The 26,973-nt window shown below is 41.7% G+C and overlaps 1 protein-coding gene across 1 annotated transcript; it reads left to right on the top strand.

Moving 5' to 3' along the window:
* The first annotated feature begins 1,476 nt into the window (after window positions 1-1,476).
* LOC121932990 (2',3'-cyclic nucleotide 3' phosphodiesterase) lies at window positions 1,477-26,042 on the top strand. The gene is made up of 4 exons (XM_042472159.1): window positions 1,477-1,608; window positions 17,973-18,642; window positions 23,841-23,983; window positions 25,202-26,042. Exons 1-4 carry the CDS (start codon window positions 1,606-1,608, stop codon window positions 25,652-25,654), a joined length of 1,269 nt encoding a protein of 422 aa, XP_042328093.1. The 5' UTR covers window positions 1,477-1,605; the 3' UTR covers window positions 25,655-26,042.
* Window positions 26,043-26,973: the final 931 nt, after the last annotated feature.

Here is a 26,973-nt window from a genome sequence, read left to right as displayed (position 1 = left end):
TTGCAGTGTGTCTGCAGATGTCTTGACGGCAGAGGCGGACAAGGCGCCGCAAAATGTAAGACCTTTAAGAAAAATGTAGGACATGGCCAAATAAAAGCTAAAAACACTCATATAAATTCCTGCCTTTTAGTCATGCTCAAAATGGAGGACGTTTTGGAATTCGTTCAGAAAAGGATGGTCGAAATGTATGGCATGTTCTACAAAAGGAGGACATCTGGTCATTCCGGTTGACTTATAGCCATCCCATGAATATGATAGGATTCTCTTAAGCAAGGACTCTTTAGAGGTGGTTTTGCCAGTTCTTTCCTACGTAGTACAACTTACAGCACCTTGGATTCGTTGGCGGTCTCCCCTCCAAGTCCTAACCACGGCTGACCCTGCTTAGCTGACCCTGCTCCTGGAAAACTGTTGTCGTTTGTTGCAGTTGTGTGCCTTCACAGGTCGTTTCTGATATATGGTGATCCTAAGGCGACCCAATCGTGGGGTTTTCTTGACAAGTTTCTTCAGAGGTTTGCCATTGCCTTCCCTGAGGCTGAGAGAGTGTGACTTACCCAAGTGACTAGATTTCCTCCTTTTCCAGGACATTTCAGCTGCCTTGAGTCCCTGTACTGGGAGAATAAAGGCAGGATATAAATAAACATAAACATAAACATAATAACAACTCTGTCCAAGGGGAATTCCAAAAGGTCCTCCATTTTGAGCATCATTAAGAAACAGTAATTTCTATTTTGTGAGTGTTCTTAGCTTTTATTGAGTAACATCCTACATTTTTTTCTGAATGTCCTCCATTTTGTTGTTGTGCGCCTTCAAGTAGCTTCTTCTGAGGCCCAGTGGGCCATCCAGTTTGCCCAAGGAGCCAGGAATCAAATGCTCTCTACCTACTATTGATTTAAGGCTGAGTGTGGCTTGCCCAAAGTCTGGAGTCAAATTGAACCGTGGTCTACTACTCTCCAGAGTCCCACAATGAAACCACTACTAGGCCAAGCTGGCTCTCATGCCAACTACTACAACTTGTGGTGGAGTGTGAGTTGCCCAGGGTCACTCACCCAGTGGGTTTCCATGGCTGAGCCTTCAGAGCTACAGTCCAACAGTGAAGCCACACTAGGCTCATGATTATTGGTGCAACTCATTGATTTGAGGCTGAGTGTGATGGAACTGCGCCAGACTGAAGAACCCTGGTCTCCACAGAGTCCTAAGACTCAAACCACTAGGCAACGCTGCTTGGCTCTCCTGACAATTACTACTACTGTATTATTTGCCCAAAGTCGCCCAGCCGGGGATCGAACCCTGGTCCCCTGAGTCCAGAGTCCAAGACTCAAAGCGCTACGCTACGCTGGCTGGGGCTTCCCGAGGAGACAAAAGGCTGCCCTTGCCTCCTCCTCCGCTCGCTCTCTCTCTCTCCTCGTGGTACCAGGCGGGGACGGAGAGGGCGGGCTCCTGGCTGCCCAGCTGCCCTCCCCTCGGGGCCTATGAAAAGCCGGTGCGGGCGGGCTCCCTCCTTCCAAGCGCACTCCGGCGGCCCTTCCTCGCTCTCGCTCTGCTCCCAGGCCTCTATTCTTCTCCAGCTGCCTCTGCGCCCGCCCGACTCCGGTTGGTGGCGCTGCCATGGTGAGTCAATGGGGAACAGCTCTTGCTCTTTCTCTTATGGGGGAGAATGCCTTGGGCATCGTTTGGAGGGAGACGCTGTGGATTGGAGTGTTGCAGGGAACCCTGGGATTTGTAGTTTGTTGTGGCACCAGAGCTCTCTCTGGCAGAGAATGCTAGATGTCTCACAAACACTACAGTTCCCAGAATCCTTTAGCTGCCCTGCCTGGATTCTAGGGAATTCTGGGATTTGTAGTTTGTAGCTCTCTCTGACACTAGGCTAAATGTCTCACAAACACTACAGTTCCCAGAATTCTTTAACTCCCCTGCCTCCATGCTAGGGAATCCTGGGACTTGTAGTTTGTTGTGGCACCAGAACTCTCAAACAGAGAAGGCTAAATGTTTCATAAAACTACAGTTCCCAAAATTCTTTAACTGCCCTGGTTGTATGCTGTGGAATTCTGGGAATTGTAATTTGTTTTGGCAGCGTGGCATAGTGGTTTGAGGTGCTGGAATACAATTCTGGAGTCCAGGGTTCAATTCCCCGCTTAGCCACGAAACCCATTGGGCGACCTTGGACAAGCAAGTCACATTCTCTCAGCCTCAAAGGAAGATAATGGCAAAGTCTGCAAAATCTTGCTCAAGGAAAGCAAGATGACTTGAAGGCACACAACAACAAAAACTTTCAAACAAATCAAAATGTTTGTTGAGGTGCCAGAGCTCCAGAAATTATCCTTGGACCTTCCTTTTGGACCTTCCTCAGAGGCTGAGAGAGCATGACTTGCCCTTGTATTTTGGATACAAAATGGAGCATTGACTCGGATGGACATCTGATGCTCACAAATAAGAGCTACAAGAGGATCCCTTTTAGTGGAGTAACTGGGAATAAGTAAGTGTTTCAGTCGTAGTGTTTGAGCCTTCAACTACGTCTCCGCAGACCAGGGTTTGGATCCCGTCTCGGCCATGGAAACTTACTGGGTGACCTTAGTCAAGTCACACTCTCTCAGCCTCAGAGGATGGCCATGGCAAACCCCCTCTGAAGAAGCTTGCCAAAAAAGCCCCACAATAGTGTCGCCATAAGTTGGAAACGACTTGAAGGCACACAACGACAACAACAACAAAGTACAGTAGGGGGAAAGCACCGAACTTGGATGGAAATGTGCTTTCTGACACGTTGAGCAAATTTACACAGCTGAAAAGGTCAGGATTTTTTGGCACGGCCAACAATAGATTATGATGAAAGTACTTTGTGTGTGTATGTGCGATTGTGTTTGTGTGTGTAGGCATAAGCTATCACTAACTACTGAGAAGCAGTTCATCTGCGAAGCGTTCTGGATGTGATGGTTGTGCCAATTTTCTCCACTTCAGTCCTTCTCTCCTCCACAACTTGGAGCATTCCTTGGCGCATGTAGCTTTGCATGAGGATAGATCTGGAAGACATTATTTGTGGACTAGAACTCCCAGAACTGACTGGTCTTTACTGGGCACTTAAAATACAGAAGCACTTTACAATCTTGCTCCACTTGGGTGCAAAACCTGTTGGAAAAAATAAGGGGGTTAGGTGCTTTTTTAGACAGATTGTTTTCTTCTGCTAGTTTCATGTGCGCAAGGAAATGAAACCTATCAGAAAAACTTCCTTTAAATAAAACAAGTAAAAAAAACTTCTATAGCTCTATTCAAATTGGTTTTTTGAAAGTGAAATTTCCAAGTGTCATAGCTAGAGAATATTTATCTTGTTTATATGCCGGCTGACACTGTTCCATATTAAAAAGGAGGAAGGGAGAGGGAGAAAAAACCCTAGAAATGTGGCAGAACTTTTGAGACTGTGGATACAAACCCACTTCTTCGGCACCACATCCAAAGAAGTGAGTTTAGGTCCAAGAAAGCTCATGCAAAAATAAGCAGCAACAAGCCTTTATTGGCAACCAAACAACAATAAAACCAACCAAAACACCCAAAGAGTCATATACGTCTTATGCACCTATACGCAAAAGTGTGAGCACTCAATATTGGAACGTAAGAACAAATGATATTAAAATAGAACAGTGGGGTATAATTCAGTGCAAATAAATACATTTAAAAACAGCTTAGTAAAATGTGTTTAACATTAATAACAAAACAGATATGATTAAAACAAATAATACATTAAAAACACACAATCAGTCTTAAAGGTTCTGCCTCATTTTCCCCCCTTCTCCTTTCCATTTCCCTTTTTATGGTACAGGAGTCATGGCTACTTCTTTGGAAACTATCCCATATTGTAGGGTTAAAGAAAATATACTGCGGTTTGCAAAAGGATGGCTTCCCAAGAAATCCTTCTGACTTAACTGGGCTTCTCTTAGGGCCATACAACACCATCCCCAGCATGTGTGACTGTTGACTGGTAATGGTTGGGGGTACTGGGAATACTGGTCCAGCTCTGTGGTTCTCAAACATTTTACCGTTGTGACCCCCTTTATATCTGCATGCGGATGTCATAGCCTCTCTGACATAATGTATTGTTTAGTGTGCATATTTTATTTGTGTATTTATTGAGGCCCAGCATGATGTAATGGTTTAGGCATTGGGCTACAGCACTGGGAGGCCCGAGTTCGAATCCTGACTTGGCCATAGAAGCCCTCTGGGTAAGTCACACACTCTCAATCTCAGAGGATTGCAATGGCAAACCTCTCTGAAGAAACATGCCAAGAAAACCCTGGGATAAAGTTGCTAATTTTCGTTCATGAATTTCTGCATATTCATAGAATCATAGAGTTGGAAGAGACCACAAGGGCCACCCAGTCCAACCCCCCTGCCATGCAGGAACTCTCAATCAAAGCATAGTCATATTGTAACTTCTTATAAGAAAATAGCTCTCCTGCTCCTTTTCTCCTTCCTCCTTCAACCTTCATGGAGATGCTCCAAGGGTCCCCTTTGCCTTTTTCTTTCCCTCCAGGACTCTCCTCCAAGTCTCCTGCTCCTTTCCCCACTTGAGCAACTTGCATGCCTTCCCTGGATGTCCTGTCCCACACTTTAAGAAACGCTATTCTAACTACATCTGGAAGGCACCAATCTGGGCAAACCTAGCTAAGCATTTTCTTACATAGTGCCCATACAGACAGGCCAAAATAAAGCTGCTTCGGGTCACTTTGGAGGTATTCTGTTTAAATTATGCATGTGTCCTAAGAGGCCAGAAGCCGTGCCAAAGCCATGCTCTGATCCTAAGGACCGGAGCACAGTTTTGTTGCCGCTTCTGGCCTCTTAAGATGCATGTGTCATTTAAATAGCATATCTCCAAAGTGACTCGAAGCAGCTTTATTTTGGCCTGTCTGTACGGGCCCATAGTTTTCTCAAATGATTTCTTGTACAGCTGGCATCTGCTCCACCCTTTTGTCTCATGCACCTCTATTATGATACAAGCCAATAATCTCATCTGTTTGAGGTTTCCAGTAATCACTGTTTTCATGTTCTATCTAAACCACACAAAAAGCTGGCCAAGAAAGCAGTTGGAAGCAACTGCAGGTGTCTGTCTAAGCTTTAGTCTAAACAGGGCTGTGGAAGCAGTTTTACCGGCACTCTGACTCCTCTGTATTTCTATTTTTCTACTGTCCATCTGACTCCTTCATTAATGCCAAATGTATATTAATAGTAACAAGTTTATATTAGTAACAAATGCATATTAATAGTAACAAATTTATTGTCATTAAATGCTAGCGAGAGCCAGCATGGTGTTTTGTGTGTTTTGCTACAACTCTCGAGACTAGGGTTTGAATCCCCGCTCAGCCATGGAGATCCACTGGATGGCCTTGGGCAAGTCACATTCTCTCAGCCTCAGAGGAAGACAAAGACAAACCCTCTCTGAACAAATCTTGCCAAGAAAAACTCACGGTGGGTTCGCCTTATGCTCACTGTAAGTTGGAAATTACTTAGGTAAATGTGAACCTTAGGTCATAGTGGTGAAATAAGCACACGGATAATTCAAAATAACAATGTATTAAAAAAAGATGTAGTTTTGATACTGACAAGGGACAGTACTGAATGCGAGTCAGTGGCTGTTAATGTATTCTGAAGAGGAAAACAGCAACAAAAGAGTACCCTCGCTACACAATTACAGCACTCTGATACCATTTTAACTGCCGTGGTTCCATTCTGTGGAATCCTGGGATTTGGGGTATTTAGAATTCTCTGCCAGAGAGGTGTAAAGCCGAAATTTAGTTGAAGTTAGTAATTAGAGAACCAGTGTGGTATAGTAGTGTGAACAATGGACTGTGACTCTAGAGATCAGAGTTTGAATCTTTGATCAGCTATGGAAACCCACTCAGTGCATGTGGGCAAGTCACACTCCCTCAACCACAGAGGAAGGTAAAGGCAAACTCCCTCTGAACAAATCTTGCCAAGAAAGCCTCATGACAGGGTTGCCTTAGAGTTGTCATAAGTTGGAAATGACTGGAAAGCACAAAACAACAACAAAGCAGAGACTTGTAAGTACCTCACCAAATTCCAAATCCCAGCATTTTGTAGGATGGGACCATGAAAATTAAAGTGTCATTCATGTGTTGTAATTGGGCAGTTTATTTACCTACGTCTTCTGTGAAGGAGAGGGGAGTACTTTTTTCCTGCTTGCACTTTTTAGGCCTTTGTGTTAGTTTTTAAAAGAAAAAAAAAATCCATCCAGATTGATTGTGTATTTGATCGGATAGGGCAGTGTTTATTTTATAGGGCAGGCAGTGCAGAGGGTAATGGATAAGAGAAGAGCCATGCCATTTGGGCATTTTCCTTCATGTAATGTTTTCCGTGGAGAATTATAAGTCCTTCTACCAGAATAAAAATCACAGCATACTATAGAATGGAGACATGGCAAATAAAATAGTACCAAAGTGCCATAATCGTGCAGGGGGTATTCTTCCAAGAATGATACATCACATCTGTTTTAGTGGATTTCAGTTTCATTGAAACTCCTACGTTTCCATTTGGTCAAGAAATTGTGTTATTTGTACTGATGGGACTTCCGTGTAGCTAATAACCAGTATCAGTACTAGGCTTTTATAGGCTCCATACAGACAGGCCAAAACAAAGCTACTTTGGGTCACTTTGGAGGTACGCCGATTAAATGATGCATGCGTACTAAGAGTCCGGAAGCTGCATCAAAGCCATGCTCCAGTCCTAAGGACTGGAGCTCAGCTTTGGCCCAGCTTCTGGCCTCTTAAGATGTGTGTGTCATTTAAAGAGCATACCTCCAAAGTGACCCAAAGCAACTTTATTTTGGCTTGTCTGTACAGGGCCATAATCTCTTGTTGGCCAACAAAATACTGTACCTAACACAGTAATTGCAGGAGGAGTGTGATAATTTTCACACATACGGACACATATACCTTATATGCCAATACGGTCCTGTTCAGCTTTATCTTTAAACTTATTTTAACTGGGATTTCATTTGAGAGTTAAATATTTTAGGAGGTAGACCTAAAGCAAAACCAAAACCATTTCATTTTTATATACCATGTCGACTTACAGAGACACTAAGGTGAAACTATCATGGGATTTTCTTGGCAAGATTTGTTCAGAAGGGGTTTCCTATTGTCTTCCTCTAAGGCTGAGAGAGCGTGACTTGTCCAAGTGGGGTTTCCATAGGTGAGCAGGGATTTGAACCCTGATCACCAATGTTTTAGTCCCACACCCAAACCACTACATCATGCTAGCTATTTTTATATACCTTTATATACCATACTGAACATTTATTTTAAAATTTAATACAAGTATTTGTCTCCTATACAAGCAGTTAACAAAGCTGCTCACACAGAAGCTCCTTTTTAATGCCTGCCCAGCCCACCCATTCTCCTCCTCATCAGCAACATTGGAAGGAGGATGAAGCAAGGGTTTGGGAAACAAAAACTTTCAGTGTTGGTTTGCAGCAACATGTTTGCGCTAAACAATGCAATAAAAATTGAAAGACCAGTATTCTACTCTAGCCAGTCCTATTGTAGCTGTGTGTGCCAACCTACAACAAATAAGATAAGCAGCAGCTGCCTCCTGACTCTCTTTATTCAATGTGCATGATCAGCAGAGCAGGGAGAAAAAGGGAGAGCAGATAAGACTGCTTATCAGCTACTCCAAGAGCCATAGATTTATATGTTTGGCCACTCAACTGAAAATCCTACAAAAAGTGGAGTCATCCGTGAAGACATTTTGGATGGTCTTCAGATGTTCCCTAGAAAAATCAATTCATTTTTGCTTACTTACTCAAGGCTTACCTGACATGTTTTTTTTCCATTGCACATGTGCATATTGTTAGTATGAATAAAAGTGTTGCGGAAACGTGATGAACTGCTCTTCTTTTTTGTGTTATAGGAACCTGTCCCTATTCTTTCCATATCATTTCTGGCTCAGGTACCAAATTTTATGTTAAACAAATAATTACAGGAACACATCTACTTTTTCAACCTGCTTGTTGTTGTTGTGTGCCTTCATGTTTTTTCCAACTTATGGTCACCCTAAGGCAACCCTATCATGAGGCTTTTTTGCAAGTTTCTCTAGAAGGGATTTGCCATTGCTGTCCTCTGAGACTGAGAGAATGTGACTTGCCAAAGGTCACCCAGTGGGTTTCATGGTTTAGCGAGGATTTGAACACTGGTCTCCAGCGTCACAGTCCAACACTCAAAATACGCTGGCTTTCCCATTACTAAATTGAAATTGAATCATAATGAGTATCCCAAATGGAAATAGGATGAATAAATGTATTTTTCTTTCAATACAATAGATATGGCAACTACCAACATTTCCCCACAGTGCAGCCTAGAAATCATAAATATTGCCACTAGTGCATTTAATCATGTTAATTTATGAATATGCTGCGTGCTTAGTGTAAAATAGTAAAAAAGCTTATTTTATGATATGAGGTTATTAAAAAGTGGTTATTAAGTTTTCTAGGTAGGCCCACTTCCAGGATGTAAATGATGAGTAGCCACTTATCTGGTTATCGGGGGGAAGCAAGAATAGTTTTCCGGAGATCAGATACAAAAAATTTACTGAAGATGCATTTTTTTAAAGATGACAAATTATTATTACTATTGTTATTATTTTATTTATATATATCTCACCTTTCTCCCGATATTGGGACTCAAGGCGGTTAACAAAAACTTAAAACAGTACAAGTTAAAAACAATACAAGCACCAAAATGTAGATACAAAGTTAAAAAAAAACATTTTTAAAAAGTCAAAAACATTACATGTGTGTTAAAAACTCTATACAAAACTATATACAAATTTTAAAAACAAATGATTTATGCAGCTATATATATAGGTAGTAGGCAAGCAAAAATGTTGTGTCCTAATCCTGTTTTTGTGGACTCCCAAGTCTAAATTAAACGTTGTTCTAAAACATCAAGCTTGTAAAAATGTACAGTTGTCTACAGGAAAACCTTTCTCTTAAGGGCTGAAGGCAGCTGTTTGCAACCAAGTCAGCTTACCATCTCAATATAGCTGACACATTAATATCTTTTCAACCACCAACAACTGTTAAATAAAAAATTTGTAACAACTCATAGAGAACAAAAGTATGTTCATTTCTTTCAAAGGAAGTGCCTGTTTATTTTTTCATAGTTTGGTTTGATCTATAGAAAGGAAATCAATGTCTTCTTAAGGAGGATGGCTGGCATCCTAGTTACAAATTTGTAGCCTCCATTTATAATCTTGTCACTGCTGGACATTCATAGTTACGATCATTAATGACTGAATATGACCTGTAAACCCTACTTTTTTAGCTTGGCAGCACCTCATTTGATAGGTTTCTGAGGCACTGCAGATCAGGGCACTGGGAAATCATGTTTGCCATAACCTCCTGGTTGTGGAGTGCCCAAGACAAGCAGTTGTGGCAGGACCCTGAGTGATCTCTCTAGCTGCCTGTTCTCAATGTGTCCCATGAACAGAGAGTACTGGAGATGTGATTTCCCACTGCTATGAACCCTTTGGGTTTGGTGTTGCCAAGATGAGAAGGTAGAGTTTTTTGGGTTGCATCATCAGACATACGTACGATGATGGAGCTCTGCATTATAACTATGTTTGGCGATGCAGGATCTTGGTCACTGTTCTGTCTAAGAGTATTAGACTACATTCTTTTGTGGTGCCTTTCTGATCTATTTTGGTTTTGCAATCTCAATCCTTCAGGACCCCAAAATGCTGGATTAAATTAGTCTTCCTTATTTTGTACTGCAAACCCTTCCATGGGGTAATGGAAACCATTCTTAATTGCATGGGGCAGGGATTCCCAATCTCGAGTGCACAAATGTTATGAGATGAAGCGTATAGAATCCTTGACCATTGGCTATGGTGGCATACTAGGAGCCGAAGTTGCACAATATCTGGGGACCCAACATTGGATGCCATTGGTGGAAGGCACACTGGGGAAAAAAGGAGGAAAAACTGGGGCCGGCGGCTCAGAAGTGGAATCCATAGAAAAAACAAGAGACATGGCTCATGGTGTTCGAAAGATGGTTTATTGATAAAGAAGCCAAACACATGTTGACCTATGTGTACTTTAAGGCCTTCTTTGTGGGTCTACTTAGTCCACAATGTGGCTAGGCTCTGAGTCTCTCATCACTACAGGGCTCTGTTCTGGCCTGGGCCTTCGTAGGTTAAGGTGACCCTTCTGCTGGCATATCAGACTAAAATATCTTGAAGGATTCTCTTTAAATGATGAGTGGCCTCAAACAGGTCCAGAATGGGGAAGGGATAGAAAGGATGGTGTAGGGAGAATTGCCATGTCTTGATTCTTTACAAACTAAGTGTTTTGAAGAAAGCTTATCAGAACAAATTCTTAATTCATTAGGCTGGATGGATGGTTCCATGCATGTGCTTGTTTTATAGTACAGACCTGCAAAATGTGTGTGTGTGTGCTGTAGCACCTCTTTCTAGGGCTGAGAGTATGTGACTCACCCAAGGTCACCTAGTGGGCTTCCATGGCTGAACAGGGAATCGAATCCTGATCTCCAGAGTCATAATCCAACATGCAAACCATGCTGGCTGCACCCTGAGTTTCATCTCAGAAAAAATATTTCTGAACATTAATTTTTAAAAAAATGGATGGATGCTTTCAAGTGCAAGTGATGTGTAAAGCAAGACCTTAACAGAAGGCAATGAGAAGTTTCAGTCCTAACATTTGATGAAGTACATATAGTTGAGAAGCTGGAGCGTTTCCAAAGGAGGGTGACGAAAATGGTGAAGCATCTGGAAACCATGCCCTCTGAAGATAGACCTAGGAAGTTGGGTATGTTTAGCCTGGAGAAGAGATAGTTAAGAGGTGCTATGATAGCCCTGTTTAAGTATTTGAGGGGGTAATCATATTTGAGGATGGAGCAAGCTTGTTTTCTGCTGCTCCCAAGGCTAGGACATGGAGCAGTGGATTCAAACTACAGGAAAAGAGATCCCACCTAAACATTAGGAAGAACTTCCTGATAGTAAGAGCTATTCAATAGTCGAACACTCTACATTGGAGTGTGGTGGAGTCTCCTTCTTTGGTGATCTATAAACAGAGGCTGTCAGGGGTGGTTTGATTCTGTATTCCTGCATGGCAGGGGGTTGGACTGGATGGCCCTTGTGGTCTCGTCCAATTCTATGATTCTAGATTCTATCCTGAGCAGCACACATTTGTGTTGGGTTTCTTTAAAAATCCAGATTCCAGTCCTTATTTAAGGTGACACCTGCAGCAACTCCTGTTTACCAGGGGAAGTGTTGAGCTGTATTGCTGTGCTGGCCAGTTTCTGCCACTCCCAGGTTGTGAGTTTGTGGCAGCGGGGAGAAGAGGAGAGGAGAGGAGGGAGCCTGTTTGGCACAGAATGGGACAAATTGTTCCACTGGAAAATTGTCCAAGTTCTCTTCTTAAGACAGGCTTGTGTGGTACCATTGTCCATGTCTCCTCCCACCCATTTTCACACAAGCATTTATTATTCAGTTCCATGGCAAAACAATTGGTGCTCACAGTGATTCTCTCCCCACCATTATTGTTATTTTGTTTTGTCTTCTGGGTTTTTTAAAATGCCATTGTTAACTTCTGTTCCCCAGGCAGCTGTTTTTGTCCAAATAGTGCAAAAGCATTTAGATTCTCTTGTTATGGCCAACCACAAGCAGTGTCTTAACTGTGCCATGTAACTGGACATAGTAACAGAGATGGGTTTTATCTGATCGCCACCCTCCCCCAGTCCCCAGTCTCCAAGTTGCATAGATCTCTTCATTTTCAGCCACTGAGCCGCACAAATGGGTGCCACTAAGCAGTGTATACACTAGCAGCCCTTGCCAACTGATACAAGTCCAACAAGCTACTTTTATAATCCAACAAGCTCCTGCTATTAAAAAAATCTGTTATTTCTAAAAGTACTACATGACTGGTTTTATGGAAAAGAAGGCTTCTGCTGCATAGAGTCTTATTGTTTAGGATTCAAATGGTGAGGTGGGACCCCCAGTTGGGCACAAGAGTTGCTGAAGGGGGGCATGAGACTTGGGGGCTCTGATCCCTCTTCCTCCCAAAGATTTTTATGTGTAAAATTTACACATGCATAGGATTAAACATTGAATTTACTTAAATAAAACTGTTCTAATTTTTAAGCAATATTTTTGTTTCATACACTTACTGTAAAACATTTACAACACGGTTAATCAAAGCTCTTGAAATCATAACAAAAGAATTTTCTCTTCGTATAAACTCCCAGGCAGTTCATCACTCTAGATGAGATTGATATGCTATTAATATATTACTCTCAGTTCCTTGTCTCTAACATATTCATATGATTGCATTAACTGATTATATAAATGCAGTGAGATCTTGTAGCACCTTTGAGACCAACTAAAGAAAGATGTTGGCAACAAGTGCTTTCGTATACTTAAGTCTACTTCTTCAGATGCATTTTGGTAGACTTAAGACTTAAGTCTACAAAAGCACATGCTGCCAACTTCTTTCTTTAGTTAGTCTCAAAAGTGCTACAAGATCTCTGTAGTCTACATACTGATTCTAGAGACTAACACAGCTATATTTTTGAATTCTACTACTCTGATGGTATAAAGTTATTTATTGAGCCTATTTTTGTTGCTCTTTCCTCAAATCAGACTGCTTATATTTACATTTTTCTTTTCTTCCCCCCTTTTTGTAATCTTGAGAGTTTTCGCTACTGACTTATTATTGTTCATATAGATCTTGTACTAATACTTACACTTTTTATTGATCATATAGCTCTCAGAATAAAAATTTTATTCTGTTCATTTATTCATTTGTCATGTTATTCTCAGTACCAACATTTTTATTCATATGAGCTATAATTATCCATAACGTTAGGGCCAATGTTGTGAGAGTCCTGTATAACATATTAAAAACTGTTATAATTTGAATATTATCTGAAGAAACTTGCCAAGAAAACCCTGTGATAGGGTCTCGAATGTGAAATTACCCCAACAAACCTGGAGACTTTATCACACTACACAGTTAACAGCACTGCCATAGCTGAATCCTGTGGAATCCTGGGATTTGCAGTCTGGCACTAGAGCTCTCTGGCTGAGGATCCTAAATGCCCCTCCCTAAACTACATATCTCGAGATTATGTAAGATGTTGCCATGATTGTTAAAATGGAATCACAATGCTATAATAGGGCAGTGTGAAAGAGCCTCCAGTAGCTGCAACCAGACGGTTCCTAGTTTTTATTTTCCACCTTTAAATGGGGCAGTGGGACTTGCTTTTAGTGTACCGGGATGAAAATTGGCCTTTGCCACTGTTGCCCAACCTTGCAACCAGACCTCTCCAACTTGGCTGGCACCCTCTTATGTAATGCCCATCATCCTGCCAGTGTGGCCATTTTTCTGCATTAGGCGAGTGTCATGGATCTGTAGTCCAACACATCTGGAGGATCCTCAGGTTGAGAAGCACAACGATTGGGGAGATATTCAACCCTTCTTAGGATGCTGCGAAAATCCCATTAAAATGGCTTTTAAAGACACTGGACATCAAATCCAAATCCTATTTCACATTTATTTGAATTTAATTTATATTATTTTAATGTACTTTGTTATTTAATGAGACGATAGGACATGGAGCAGAGTAGTGGGAAATGTTTTCCTCCTGCTAAAGCCAACGACTGCTCCTTCTAGAAATCTATCTTTCAAAAACCATTGAGACCCACGTCCCCCGCTTTGCCTTTTCTGAATTCCTCTGACTTGTTTACTCTTTTGACCCAACTGTCTTCTCTATCCTTGCATTGCTACTTTAAACTTGCACCCAGGGTTGTAAATAGTTTGAGATAAAACCCCACATTTTATGCCAAGATAGGCTGACCTCTGTGGTTAGTATAGCAGCAACGGAAATGTACCGTTTGCTGATTTGTATGTTTTGCTCATTGTAGGAGGGTGGGGGGAAGAGAGCACCTTTAGTAGCTGGGTTGTTGTGGTTAGGAGCTTTCAATTTGGCTTTGACTTATGGTGACTCTGGGAATGAAAGACCTCCACAAGATTTTATTATTCAGCTCCCTTCTTGAAGCAATAACCATCCAAAAACAACATCTATCTTAGGACAAAATGGCATAAAACAGGCACCTGAATTTGACATCCATGGAGGGGCAAAGGCTGGGTTGCAGCTTCCAAGAACTGATTCCCCCACCAGCCATCAAAGTCCAACTGCCATCGTGGCTGGTGATTTCTGGGATTTGTAGCTCAAAAACACTTTTCCTGAGTCCTGGAGTAAGATCAGTGAGAGTCGTAGCACATCTGGAGGGCACCAGTTTGAAGAGGCTAGTGTACAAAACCACTCCCTTTCTTTCCTGAATTCTTATGTTTGTCTGTCTTTCTAGATTTTTATTTCCTAGTAATGGAAGTAAAATTACATTTTGAATAAACTGCCCCATCTCCCTTCATTTTGTCAGCACAAACCAGCAGCTGTATGGAAAAAATACATACTCAAAGAACTACTGTACCTTCAAGCCATTACCGAATCCTGAATTAACTTCATTAACTTTCAAGTCCCCATCAGGTTTAGGCACTAGTTAGGGTGAAATGTAATACCCCCACATCCCTGGAGTAGTCCATATGAAGCTCTGCAAGTCCTTTCCTCATCATGACTCAAGACAACAAACAGACTCAATGTCTTTTAGTTTTGCCCAATGGAGTAGTCTGAAGATTTTGAAAAGTTGCACACAGTGTTAGCTCATTTCGGCTGGCTAAATAAAGGTATTGTCACAGTATGGATTTTGACTTAACTACTAACAAAAATAATTGATTGGCTAAGTAGCATTTATCCAATAAGATCTACATAACAGCAAATGTTATTGCTATTCTGGGGTGAAATGGAAGAACTAAAGATGTAGAAAGGGGAAAAAGAAGAAGAGAGAATGGACAAGGGTCCTTCCAGCTAACTATCCTTCAGTCTTACTATTTAGATTAGAAAGTATATACCTAGGTAAGGAAGAATTTGGTGTGATAGATGTTTTTAATATACTATTAATAATCAATTTTCAATAATATCTTGAAAGCAGCTAATTGTACTTTTTTGTGTCAACTTTGCAACATGCAGAACTTTCCTTTTTTTCCTCTTCCAGAATTTTTTTTTAAAAAACCACCCTCTCAGCAACCACAAAGACTGAATTTAGATAGTCTTTAATGTTTACCTAGCAGGGAGAGGTCTCTCTTTATATTTGTTTTCGATGTATGGACTACCTTCTTTCCAGTGCACAGAGCAGCAAGTTACCCAGATACAGTATTTCTAACCTCATATCTAACTGAAGTTAAGCTAACGAAAACTATCAAAAACATGTCTCATTGAAGGAAGGATATATAAAAATGCACATGCAAATGTTGAATGAAGTGTTGAGAGAAAACTCTGTTCCCTTATTTCTGCAGCCACATACTTATATAAGTAAGTACATGCCTCTACCAAAGCCACTCTTGTTCCCTGTGACTGGCCAAATACCACTCTCTCTTGAATGATCTGGTGTCTCAAATGGGGTACCAGAAACTATTGGATTCAGATCATCCTTATATTTGCATACTTTAAGTATGGTAAATAATCACTTAGCTGGTCCTGATAAAGGAAGCTTGAAGAGAGCTTGATCTCTTTTCTTTCAAGCCATCCATACAGCAAAAATGATCAAGACAGGTCTAGGTGAGCCAGCAAAACATTAGAATAGTGTGAGTGTGTGTGTGTGTGGTGTGCTGTGCTGTGCGCCCACAAAGTCTTTTCTGACTTATGGCGACACTAAGGTGACCCCATCACAGGGTTTTCTTGGCAAGTTTCTTCAGAGGGGGTTTGCCATTGCCATCCTCTTAAGCTGGGAGTGTATGACTTGCCCAAGGTTACCCAGTGGGTTTTCCTGGCCAAGCAGGAGTTCAAACCCTAGTCTCCTGAGTCCTAGTCCAACTCTCAAATTGTTATGCCGCACTGGCTCTTGTTAGAGTAATAGTGAACCCGTTGTATCGCTGTTGAAAACAATACTTACAGAGCAGCCTAAGGCAGTAAAAGAATAAGTCTATGAGGTTATACTATCTTTCATTCTTATAGAATCATAGATTTGGAAGGGACCATAAGGGCTGTCTAGTCCAGCCCCTGACCATGCAGAAATACACAACTCCTGAGAAATAACCATCCAACGTCTGTTTGAAGACCTTCAAAGAAAGAGATTTTCCCTCACACCCCAGGTCTATTCCAATGTCAAACAGCTCTCAAAGGAAGTTCTTCCTAATGTTTAGGTGCAATCTCTTTTCTTGCAGTTTGAATCCATTCGCGTTCTAAGCTCTGATACAGCAACAAACTCGCTCCGTTTTCTACATGACATCAGATATGTACAGAGATGGCTATTATGTCATCTTTAAATTTGTCCACAGCTGGAGTTTCCCTCTACGTAAAATGGGTAGAATAGTGACCTGCTTTCACCAGAGCAGAGTAATGACAAGGGAAAAGATGGAGTAGGAGTAAAATGTGCTGCAGAAATGCTGGATAATGACGTCCTTTTTCCCCAAGAGTGGTTTCAAGAGTGGTCAAGAAGCGTCCCCCCCGATTGGCCACTCAGAAAAATTTGGAGGGTAAACAGTCCATTTTACTAGAATAAAGCGGCTAAGAGTTAAGTGTGAGCAGGGAAATCTAGTGGTCAGGTGCAGCTGACCCTATAGCAAAGTACACAACTAGATGTTACAGAAATTCAAAGACAGAGCCGTGTTAGTCTGGATCAGTATGAAAAGGGATATTGTAGCACCTTTAGAAATAACTGAGAGTAAGAGAGAAGTTGGTAACATAAGCCTACTTTTGCAAATGTGAAGAAGTTCTGTGACTGTTGCTTGTTGGCAGGCCAAGAAAGCCTGAATAAGATGCTATATCATGTGATTTGTAGTTGCAGTCAGCAGAATTGCATTGGTAACAGTCACATATTTTGGCAAGCACAGACAAAGCCACTTTGGTCCTAAGTAGGTGTGGTTTTGGGATTAGAAACCCATGAGAGCCATTTGTCAGCTGAATTCTAACCAGAGATGGGGAAATCTATGGCTTTTAAGATGTTTTGGACTTCAACTTCTAGAATCCCCACCCAGCATGAACAGTGGTCTGGAATTATGGAAACTGTAGTCTAAATATCTGGAGGACCCCATGTATTACCCAATTTTGTTATCCCATTATATTTAATAGAACGTAAGCGTCCATGGATAAAGTTAATATAAAGGAACACTACAGTAAAGTGGGTCCTTGTTATCCACTGGGGTTTGTTTCTATGATCCCCCATGGATAACAAAATCCATGAATGCTAAAGTCCCATTAAATATAATGGCATAGCAAAATTGTGTCCTTTGTATAAAAAGGAAAATCAAGGTTTGCTATTTGGAATTTATACTTTTTTGGAATATTTTTAAGCTGTGGATGCTTGAATCCGTGGATAAAACATCTGTGCATAAGGAGGGCCAACTGTAGTATATTAAGAGAGATATAGACTTATTTGTGACACTGGATTCTCTAGGTCCCAATCAATGTCAATCTTTATGAAGGCACAAACTTTTTCAACCTGCTGCTCTCCAAATGTGTTGGAGTCCAATTCCATTCCTTGACTCTGCTGTATGAGGATGATGGGGGTTGTCATCCAGTACATCTTCCAGAAGTTGGAGGCATCAGGGTGGGGGAAGGCTGCCTCTGGATTTTTCCTACAATAGACGAACAGGGCTGCTGCTTCTGGAATGTATAAGTTCTTATCTGACATAATAGCATCATTTAAAACCATCACTGGGCCATTTATGCCCATCTGAATAGCAAGCAGCAGTAGCAGCAGCAACAACAACACAAAAATCCCCTTTGGTTTGGATAGAAAACAGTGGTCTATTATTCAGGGCCAAAAGATGGTATCTCTCTCTGGAATGTTCCAATAGAATCACATGACTACTCTTTCCTCCCTTTTCTTGATTTCAGAACAAAGGCTTCGCCCGGAAGAGCCACGTATTCCTGCCCAAGATATTTAAAAAAATGTCTTCCCAGCCCAAAGAACGCCCTGAAGGTTTGCAGTTCCCCTTTCTGGATGATCATGAAACGATCACAACCATCAAGGAATCAAAAACATTATTCATTCTCCGGGGTCTTCCAGGCAGTGGGAAGTCCACCTTGGCACAAGCCATCCAAGATAAGTACAAAGATGCTTGCAAAATTGTCTCCGTTGACAACTACAAAATCCAGCCAGCCATCAGGAGCCCCCTTCCCGATGAGTACAGCAAAGTAGACGAGGATCTAAGTGTCTATTGCAAGCGTGATGTCAGCGTCGTGGTGGTGGATGACACCCACCACGAGCGGGAGCGGCTGGATCAGCTCTTCGAGATTGCTGATAAGTACTGCTACAAAGTCATCATTGTGGAGCCCAAAACAGCATGGAAACTGGATTGCTTGCAGCTCAAGGATAAGAACCAGTGGAAACTTTCAGTGGATGATCTAAAGAAGCTGAAGCCCAGCTTAGAAAAGGACTTCCTTCCCTTGTATTATGGATGGTTTTTGAGTAAACGCAGTTCGGAGAACTTGCGGAAGACAGGGCAGGCTTTTTTGGATGAGCTTGCCAGTATCAAAGTCTTCAAAAAGGAGGCCAATAAACACTGTGGGTCCACTCCCCTCCCCCAATCTTTTAATTGTATAAAATCTGCCTTTACTAACCCATGAGAATTGATCTCCTACTAGTAAGCACAGAAAGAGCAGCTTCTTTCTAGTTCCCAGGATCTTGGGATCCTTTGCTGAATTTTACAGGAGGCTGCCACGTTCTGTGTTTGTGCAACAAATCCCCATCCCTCTTTTTTTTCCCTGCTTAAAATCAAGGCTGAGATCCTGCATGTTGAAACATATGGGTTGTTGGAGAGCTGGAGGATCAGTGGGAATGAGTCCCGCTATTTTTTGGTGGATGCGTTGTGACAGGCATTTGCAGAACCTTCTTGGAGGTCCTTAGAAGGTCCCTACAATGATATTCTTGCAGTGGTCCCCACTGATTTCTCTCCCCCCCCCCTTTCCAACAATATGGAAATAGGTGTATTGGAGGACTGTGCTGCTTTTATAAGGAAGGTTTTTTTGGGTGTGTGGATTGTGCTGTCAGACCAGAATTCTGACCTCTGCAACAAAAAGTGAGTTACGATGGCATTTAGTCTTACTCATGTCATCATAATTCACCAACAAGATGACAGTCCAAAGTGTTTCCTTAGTCAAGCTTATAAAAAATGTACTCAAATACTATTAGCTCAGTGGTGAAAGCACTATGCAAAAAGCAGAAAGAGGAAAGAGCAAAAAAATAAAGAAAAAAGAACTACATTTTAAATCTGAGTGCAAAGCTATTTTTAGATCAGCAGAATACACCTGACCAACACAAGATGTTTTGCCCTCAGATAAAATGCCAGAAAGGCTGGTGTTGCTGAATTCTCAGATACTCTAATAAATTGTGGGTCCCTACCTATTCCTACTGCAAAAGTATCCTTTTTCCCAGGCCCACAAAAGATGCTCCTCTTTAAATATCCTGCCAGTGTCCTGCAGGGATTGCCTGCCCATTTCTTTGTGAAATCTGCAGTCCTGCTGAGATCCTGGAAAAGTTACTATAGTTGTCCCTCCACATTTGTTAAGCGTCTGTGGATTTGGTTCTTTGCAGATTACTGTATTTGCCGCAACCTCCACTGCTGCATATTCGAAAAATAAATATGTTCTCTCTAGGCATTTCCAGGTCTTTCAGAATTGTCCCGGGGAACTAGAAATGCTTAGAGAAGTGTTCTCTAAGATTAAAAAAACAGCATCCTATATTCACATTTTCCCATTTCCATGGGGATCCTGCACCCCTAACCTCTGCAAAAGTTGAGGGCATACTTTGAACTACAGTTCCTAGAATATCTTAGTCAGCATGCCTACTGCCCTTGCTGGCTAGGAGGATGCTCTGTGAGTTCTTAAATCAGGAGCTCTTAAACTCTGCTTCTTCTTATGCATGAGCCCAAACCATCTTTGGACTTGGTTCCACTGAAGATGGTGTGGTCTGTTTTACTGTCTCCCTGTCACTTCAGTGACTCTACTTCTAAGCAAAGGGTTTCAGATCTTCTAAGCAAAGGGTTTCAAAGCTACCTCTTGGTTTGAAACTGCAGAGGCAATCGGCAGTCCTTATGGGAAGCCTGAAACAAATTGAGGTGCACTGTGTAATAACATGCATGCCAGCCTCCTCCACCATTTGTCCCAAAGTAAATTATTTTTTTACCCTGGGAAAAGCACCACTGTGGCCTTACTTTGCTAGTGCTACATCTCTATGCTGAGTGGAGGGTTTTGGGCATTGTACTTCAAAAGGTAACTTTCCCAAGTAGTGCCCATTAACTTTCTAACATCAGACCAATAATCCTTCTATCATTGCCTATTGTTTGCGAGTAACAGAAATGCATGTTCCCACACTTTCAGGAGAGCAGTTCTAGGTGGCTACATGGCTAAATCTTCCTGGATTGAGAACCGGTTCTGGTGTATTTGAAGACCAGTGATAACAAAAATAATCTCTTCACCACCAGCCACATGTTGCTGGGGTGAGCAGGGATGGCTGGTGGATGGCATCTGAGGCAGTGCACCTGTTCTGTGTTTTGGTCTGAATTTTAATGAAGCTATCCAAAGCCATGAATCTAAAAGGGATTCCCCTAAAACAGGAGCAGCAGCCTGGATACCTCCTTTAAAGTTTGGACTAAAATGTGGGTGCATCACCCCAATGACAAGGGAGATGCTGCTGCTGAGACTGCACAGATAATCCTAATTGAGACAGTGACCCATCTGGTCACTGGAAGTCTCACTGTCTTTTGTGTGAAAGGTTTGTCTATGTCCTCCACGGCTTACCAACTTCTCGAGGCCATTGCAGGTAAAAGACAAAGCCAGCCTTGTACCACTGTAGGATTCTAAAAGGAAATCCCTGAGACTTCAGAAGATCTTCCCTTTCTAACCTGTTGCTGGAAGCAGGAATCTTACCAGGCACCATGCATCTGTGTACTCACTCTTTCTTTATGAACTACCCCACACCATATTTTTTTTAGAAAGAAAAGGTACAACCTTATGTATCTTTATGCAAGTTGAGCAGCTTTCCCTGGGGTTATCTCTGCAGAGTTTGGAAAAAGATGACCTTTTGTTGTACATTAAGTAGCTGATCCAAATCCTTATAGCTTTTTGTATAGTTAGGGTAAGGCACGAGCTCCCTTTTCCCCATTGGGATTACATCTGTAGTCCTTGAAGAGTTCTTGCATCTTCTTTAGGCATCCTCCACACACCACATTCCCCCCTTCTTGATAACAAAGATGGGGAACAGGTAGATTTCCAGATGTTGTTGCATCGTATCCCCTGGTGAATCCTTACTCCTAGATATTCTGCCTAGAGCTGATAGGAGTTAAAGTCCCATTGCATCTAGATAGGCACATATCTCTTGCCTCTGCTTTGCAGAATGCGGCAGAAGGAGAGGCCACAATAGTGATCACAAACCGTTCAGTCTACAGAACCAGTCAGCATGGGGCTTTGGGATTAATGATCCATCCTGGGAGGTGTATTCCAAAAAGTAACAGTTCTTCAAGTCCTGTTTTTCTATGAGCTTAATGCAGAAATCCCTAGGACCTAGGTATGCGCTCCTCAGAAAGATTGTTTAACCCTCTAGCTGGATATGGGACTGGCAATTACTTTAAAGAGGCCATGCATTTATTGTTGGCACAAAATTACCCTTAGACTAACTCAATTTGGTTAGGCCTAAACTGCTCTTTAGATATTACCACTACATCCCAAAGCATAATGGAAGCCACATTATAAAGTTAGAAAGTTAATACCAACATCTTGCATACCTCATTTCATATCAGTTGCTACAGTCTGTATAATGTCTTGCAGTACTTCATCCCACCAATGCATAATTTGCATTTTGGTGCCTAAAAAAATGAAAACTGGTCTAAACATATCCAGAATGGGACAGCAAGCACTGAGAAGGGTCAGATAAAAGGGTATTTATTGCAGGTACTAGATCAAACTTGGAAAACTCACTTTTAAGTTGCCAGAGATTGTGGGAGTTGTAGTCCACATTTCCAAACTCTGCAACTAGATACTAAAGAAAAAGAAGTAGCAGCCACTAAAAGCATCTTTTCCTCTTCTACTCTCCACAGTAATGCATAATACAGTACATTGTGTGATGTGCCAGCATCCTGTGTTTGGCTTCTCCAGCAACAGATGATGAAACTGGGAAGAGAAACAAAAATGTACAACCCCATGCTACCTGTCATGCATTTTGGTAGTTCTAGATCAGCCTTCTTCAACCTGGTCCCCTCTGAATGTGTTGCACTGCAAACCTGATCTTTCTTCAGTGAGCATATGGCATGATGCCTTGGAGAGGGATTATGGGAATTGTAATCCAAAATATCCCAGGACAAAACATCAGAGAAAACTGATTTGCAATTGGGGTGGGGGAGCAATACACAAGCAATTGCATTGGCTTTTGTTGATGAAATGGGAGAGAATGTATGGCCTTCAGCAGCTGATGGGAATTGCAACCCAACAACACCTGAGGGCCATGCATTCCCTACTCCTGCACTGATATGCGCTGCTTCTGACCTAAATTGTACTGTTTAAAATTTGGTTATCTCCATTGTAGCCTGAGCTTATAATATCAAGAGGTAATGGCTGTGCTTAAACCCCAAGACTTCCAAGCAGCGACTCAAAGCCATTTGCTAGAAAACTTTGTCAAGGAGCAGATTGAACTAAGCTCTTGCATAGCATGACAGCTAAACTGGGCCTAAAGATCTTTTAACATAAATTATAGAGTATTTAAAAAAAAGAACAGTACAGCCTGTATGTTGTGCTTTCTGTGTCATGTTTAGCACCAGCATTAAGAGTAGGAGTTAGTTTATGAGTTCTTACAATATCCTGTGCACAATGAGAGGAGAATATAATCTTGTATATACTTGAAGCTTATTTTTTTACAAGTTTGACAAACACTCATGAATTAGATATTTACATTTTTTTTTTGTTGTTGTATGCCTTCAGGTCACTTTTGACTTATGGCAACCCTAACATGACAACCCTGTCATAGGGCTTTCTTAGCAAGTTTCTTCAGAGGGGGTTTGCAATTGGCATCCTCTGAGGCTGAGAGAGTATGGCTTGCCCAGTTGGTTTTTATACTTGAATAAAGAAATGAACTCTGATCTCCAGAGTTGTAATCCAATGCTCAAACAACTACACAGCACTGGTTATTGTAGATAAATACATTACAGGTTGAGTATCCCTTATCCAAAAACCCAAAATAAATACCCCAAAATTCAAAATTATCCACATGGGGGGCTGAGATAGTAACCTCTTTGCTTTCTGGTGATTCAGTGTATACAAACTGTTTCATGCACATTTTTTTAAAATCCTGTGTATAAAACTACTTTCAGGTTTTTATGTATAAGATGTATACAAAACATAAACTAATTTAATGTTTAGACTTGGGTCTATCTCCAATATATCTCAAATTCTGAAATCCAAAACTCTGGTCCCAAGCATTTTGGATAAGGGATACTCAACCTGTACAATAAGCAGACAGATATAATCATGAGCTAGGCATATACATAAGGTGATCATATTGTAGGTTATCTTCACACAACTATCCTATTTTCCTTTTCTTGCTTCCTTCCTTTTCTCTATATTTGTGTATTCATAATTTTAAAAAATTAATATTTTTAAAGAAAAGTTTGTTTAATCTTACATGAAGATAGAATGTTGACAGTGAAGAAGTTGTGTTGGAAGAAGTTATGAAGTTGGTTTGGCAGGACTCATTCTGTTTCCTTTGGTTTACAGTTGGACAAGCCACTGAAGACCCCAAAGTGAAAATTGACTTGACCAGCTACTTTGTGAAAAGGCCACCAAGTGTCTTGCACTGTACCACAAAATTTACTGACTTTGGGAAGGCCCCAGGAGCAGATGACTATGCACAGCAGGAGGTGAGCGTTTTGCCTCCTTTCATTCTGGGCTGGAAAGTGAAGGTACTTTCAGGATGGCCCCAAGTTGGAAAGTCCCAACTTCTTCACCCAACTCCTTTTAAAGATGGGAATGGACTATGTCCAAAGGAGTCCATATTCAAATTGGAATTCCCCTCCTAGAAATGCCACAGCACTTTGGGCACAACATACAGCTGTACTGCGTGGAGACTTTCTGGTCCACTTTCCCAGTAGTAGCCCTTGAAAATGCTTTACAGAGGGCTGGGAGATCCTAGTGAATGAGGAACTTAAACCTTTCAAAAACTAGGAGACACATTTGCTGCTATTATTGTTGTTGTGGTGGTTTATTTATATAGCTCCAAGAATTGGCTTTAAGATACTCCAGATTTGCTAGCTCCCTTTGCCTCTGTCAGGAACTTCTTATCTCTGATCATGCACAGTAACCTTTACCTCTATCTTTGATGAAACTGTCTGAATATTTTTACATGCATCTCAGCAACAGTTGAGCAACTAGGTACACACATGGCCTAAACCCTGTTGTGTGTCAATCCTTACTAGTGTAGTTCCATTGAAGCAGTGGAATTTACCACAATTCAAAAAGGACATTGACAAACTGGAGCGTGTCCAAAGGAGAGCAACTAAAATGGTGAAGGGTCTGGAAACCATGTCCTGTGAGGAATGACTCAGGGAGCTGGGGATGTTTAGCCTGGATAAGAGAAGGTTAAGAGGTGATATGATAGCCCTGTTTAAATATTAGAAGGGATGTCATATTGAGGAGGAAACAAGCTTGTTTTCTGCTGCTCCAGAGAACAGGACCTAGAACAATGGATGCAAGCTCCAGGAAAAGAGATTCCACCTCAACATTAGGAGGAACTTTCTGACAGTAAGGGCTGTTTGACAGTGGAACACACTCCTTCAGAGTGTAGTGGAGTCTCCTTCCTTGGAGGTCTTAAAACAAAGGCATAATGGCCATCTGTCAAGGATGCTTTGATTGAGAGTTCCTGCATTGCAGGGGGTTGGACTGGATGGCCCTTGTGGTCTCTTCCAACTCTACGATTCTGTGATTCTACCTATGTGTAAATGTACTTCTCCGCCAACATGGAAAAAACGTCCCCTCTGCCCTCTAAATGGCTTTCCTTTTTTTTCTTTTAAAAAACAGAAAACCTAATTCTGAAACTTTTGTTAAATGGAGGGCCTTAACAGAAACAATTTCTTCCACAGGTTGTGAAGTCCTCTTACGGAAAAGCCTTCTTCCTGACCATCACTGCTCTTTTCATCACTCCAAGAACTGCGGGGGCCCGTGTGGAACTAAATGAGCAGCAAATGTTTCTGTGGCCGGGCGATGTGGACGTACTTCAGCCAGCGGTCAACCTTCCGAAAGGCAGCCGGGCCCATGTCACCCTGGGTTGTGCCAGTGGGATAGAAGCAGTCCAGACAGGCCTGGACCTCCTTGAATTTGTTAAGCTGGAGAAGGCAGGGAACAAAGGCGAGGAGGTTGGGGAGATTGGGGGCGGGAAACTTTTGTCATACGGGAATGGCATGTGGATGCTCGTGTTCTCCAAAAAAATTGAAGTCAGAGCCATCTTTTCCGGGTACTATGGAAAGGGAAAACTGGTGCCAACTCAAGGAGGTAGCAAGCGAGGGTCACCCTTTAATGCTTGCATCATCATCTAAAGGCTGCCCTCGCCTGTTTTGCAGTCCTGTGTAACCTTTTATAAAAACGCACACAAAATATTGTCCTCCAATTCATATTAAATTCAAGCATAGCCAGTCTTTCCACAGATATACATTTTTCTCCCCTTGTCATTTGAGAAACAAGCCAGCAGCCTGGGCATTTTTTAATATGTATAAATTAAAATTAATGCAACCGAAGATTTGGATATGCAAGCATCTTTTTCTAATTCAGAGAAACGGCATGCTTCCTCAGGCGATATCACTGCTGGTCACTTAAATCTGGTACCCATTGCCCTCATAGTGGAATAAACTGGCTTTAGACATGGTAAATATGCACCAGAGGGAGAACCTCTTCCTCCCTCTGGTCCATTACAAAACAAAACAAAACTCCCTGCAAAAAGAAAAGCACAGAAGGGAAAAAGCCAAGGCTTGAACTGTGCTCCTTGCCATTTTTGGTTTTCTATTTTCAGGTTGTTTCGAGAAACAAACACACAGTTTGTTCACAAGTGGCATGTGCCATCTCTGTCTGAAATGGTGCCATCTTCTCTCTTGACAACGTGGATCTACCAAGTCATTTTGCTACAATCCAGAAACCAATTTTCACCCCAGTTGGGGCTGAAGCCATATTTGGGGGCAAACCAAGGAATGAGGAGAGGTGCACCTTGTTTTAAAGAACTGTAGCTTTTGGAGTCATGCAGGAAAAGCCATTCTTCATCTCCCAGCTGCATTTGGGGTGGGGTGGACCCCATAAAACAGCACTATAGAGGCACAGGGATTGAGTGGGACCATGTCTCCCTTTGAACTATACTATCTTGGGTGAGCTGCTTCTCCTGGCCCCCAATTATAGCAAAATAAGTCAGATCGCTAAGAATTGGCTTTAAGATATTCCAGATTCAGATACTAGCTCAGACACAGGTACCTTTCACTATATACAATTATATGAATGTGATTCCACTTCAACTGCCATGGCTGTATCCTGTGGAATCCTAGTTTGTACTGTAGTGAAGCACTAGAACTCTCTGGCTGAAATTCTAAATGCTCCTCCCTAAACTACAAATTCCAGAATTCCATTGGAAGGAACCATGGCAGTTAAAGTAGAATCACTGCACTATTAACTGTGTAGTGTGAAAGAGCCCACAGTCCAGCTAGATGGATTCAAGGCATCTCTGAAAGCCAGACTTGCCTCAATTTTGTTAATCCTGCTTCAGTGATTTATACCCTCTGCCCACTTGTTGAGATTAACCTCCGCAGTCTTTTAATAGAGAAGACTATGTAAATCCTTTTTACAAAAAGTATTTAAATTACTAAAGCAATAGAGC

The sequence above is a fragment of the Sceloporus undulatus genome, chromosome 6 (genome assembly GCF_019175285.1).
Source record: "Sceloporus undulatus isolate JIND9_A2432 ecotype Alabama chromosome 6, SceUnd_v1.1, whole genome shotgun sequence".
Taxonomy (NCBI): Eukaryota; Metazoa; Chordata; class Lepidosauria; order Squamata; family Phrynosomatidae; genus Sceloporus; species Sceloporus undulatus.
Note: the sequence above shows the minus strand (reverse complement) of the source record. Positions and strands in the feature narration are given on the sequence as shown.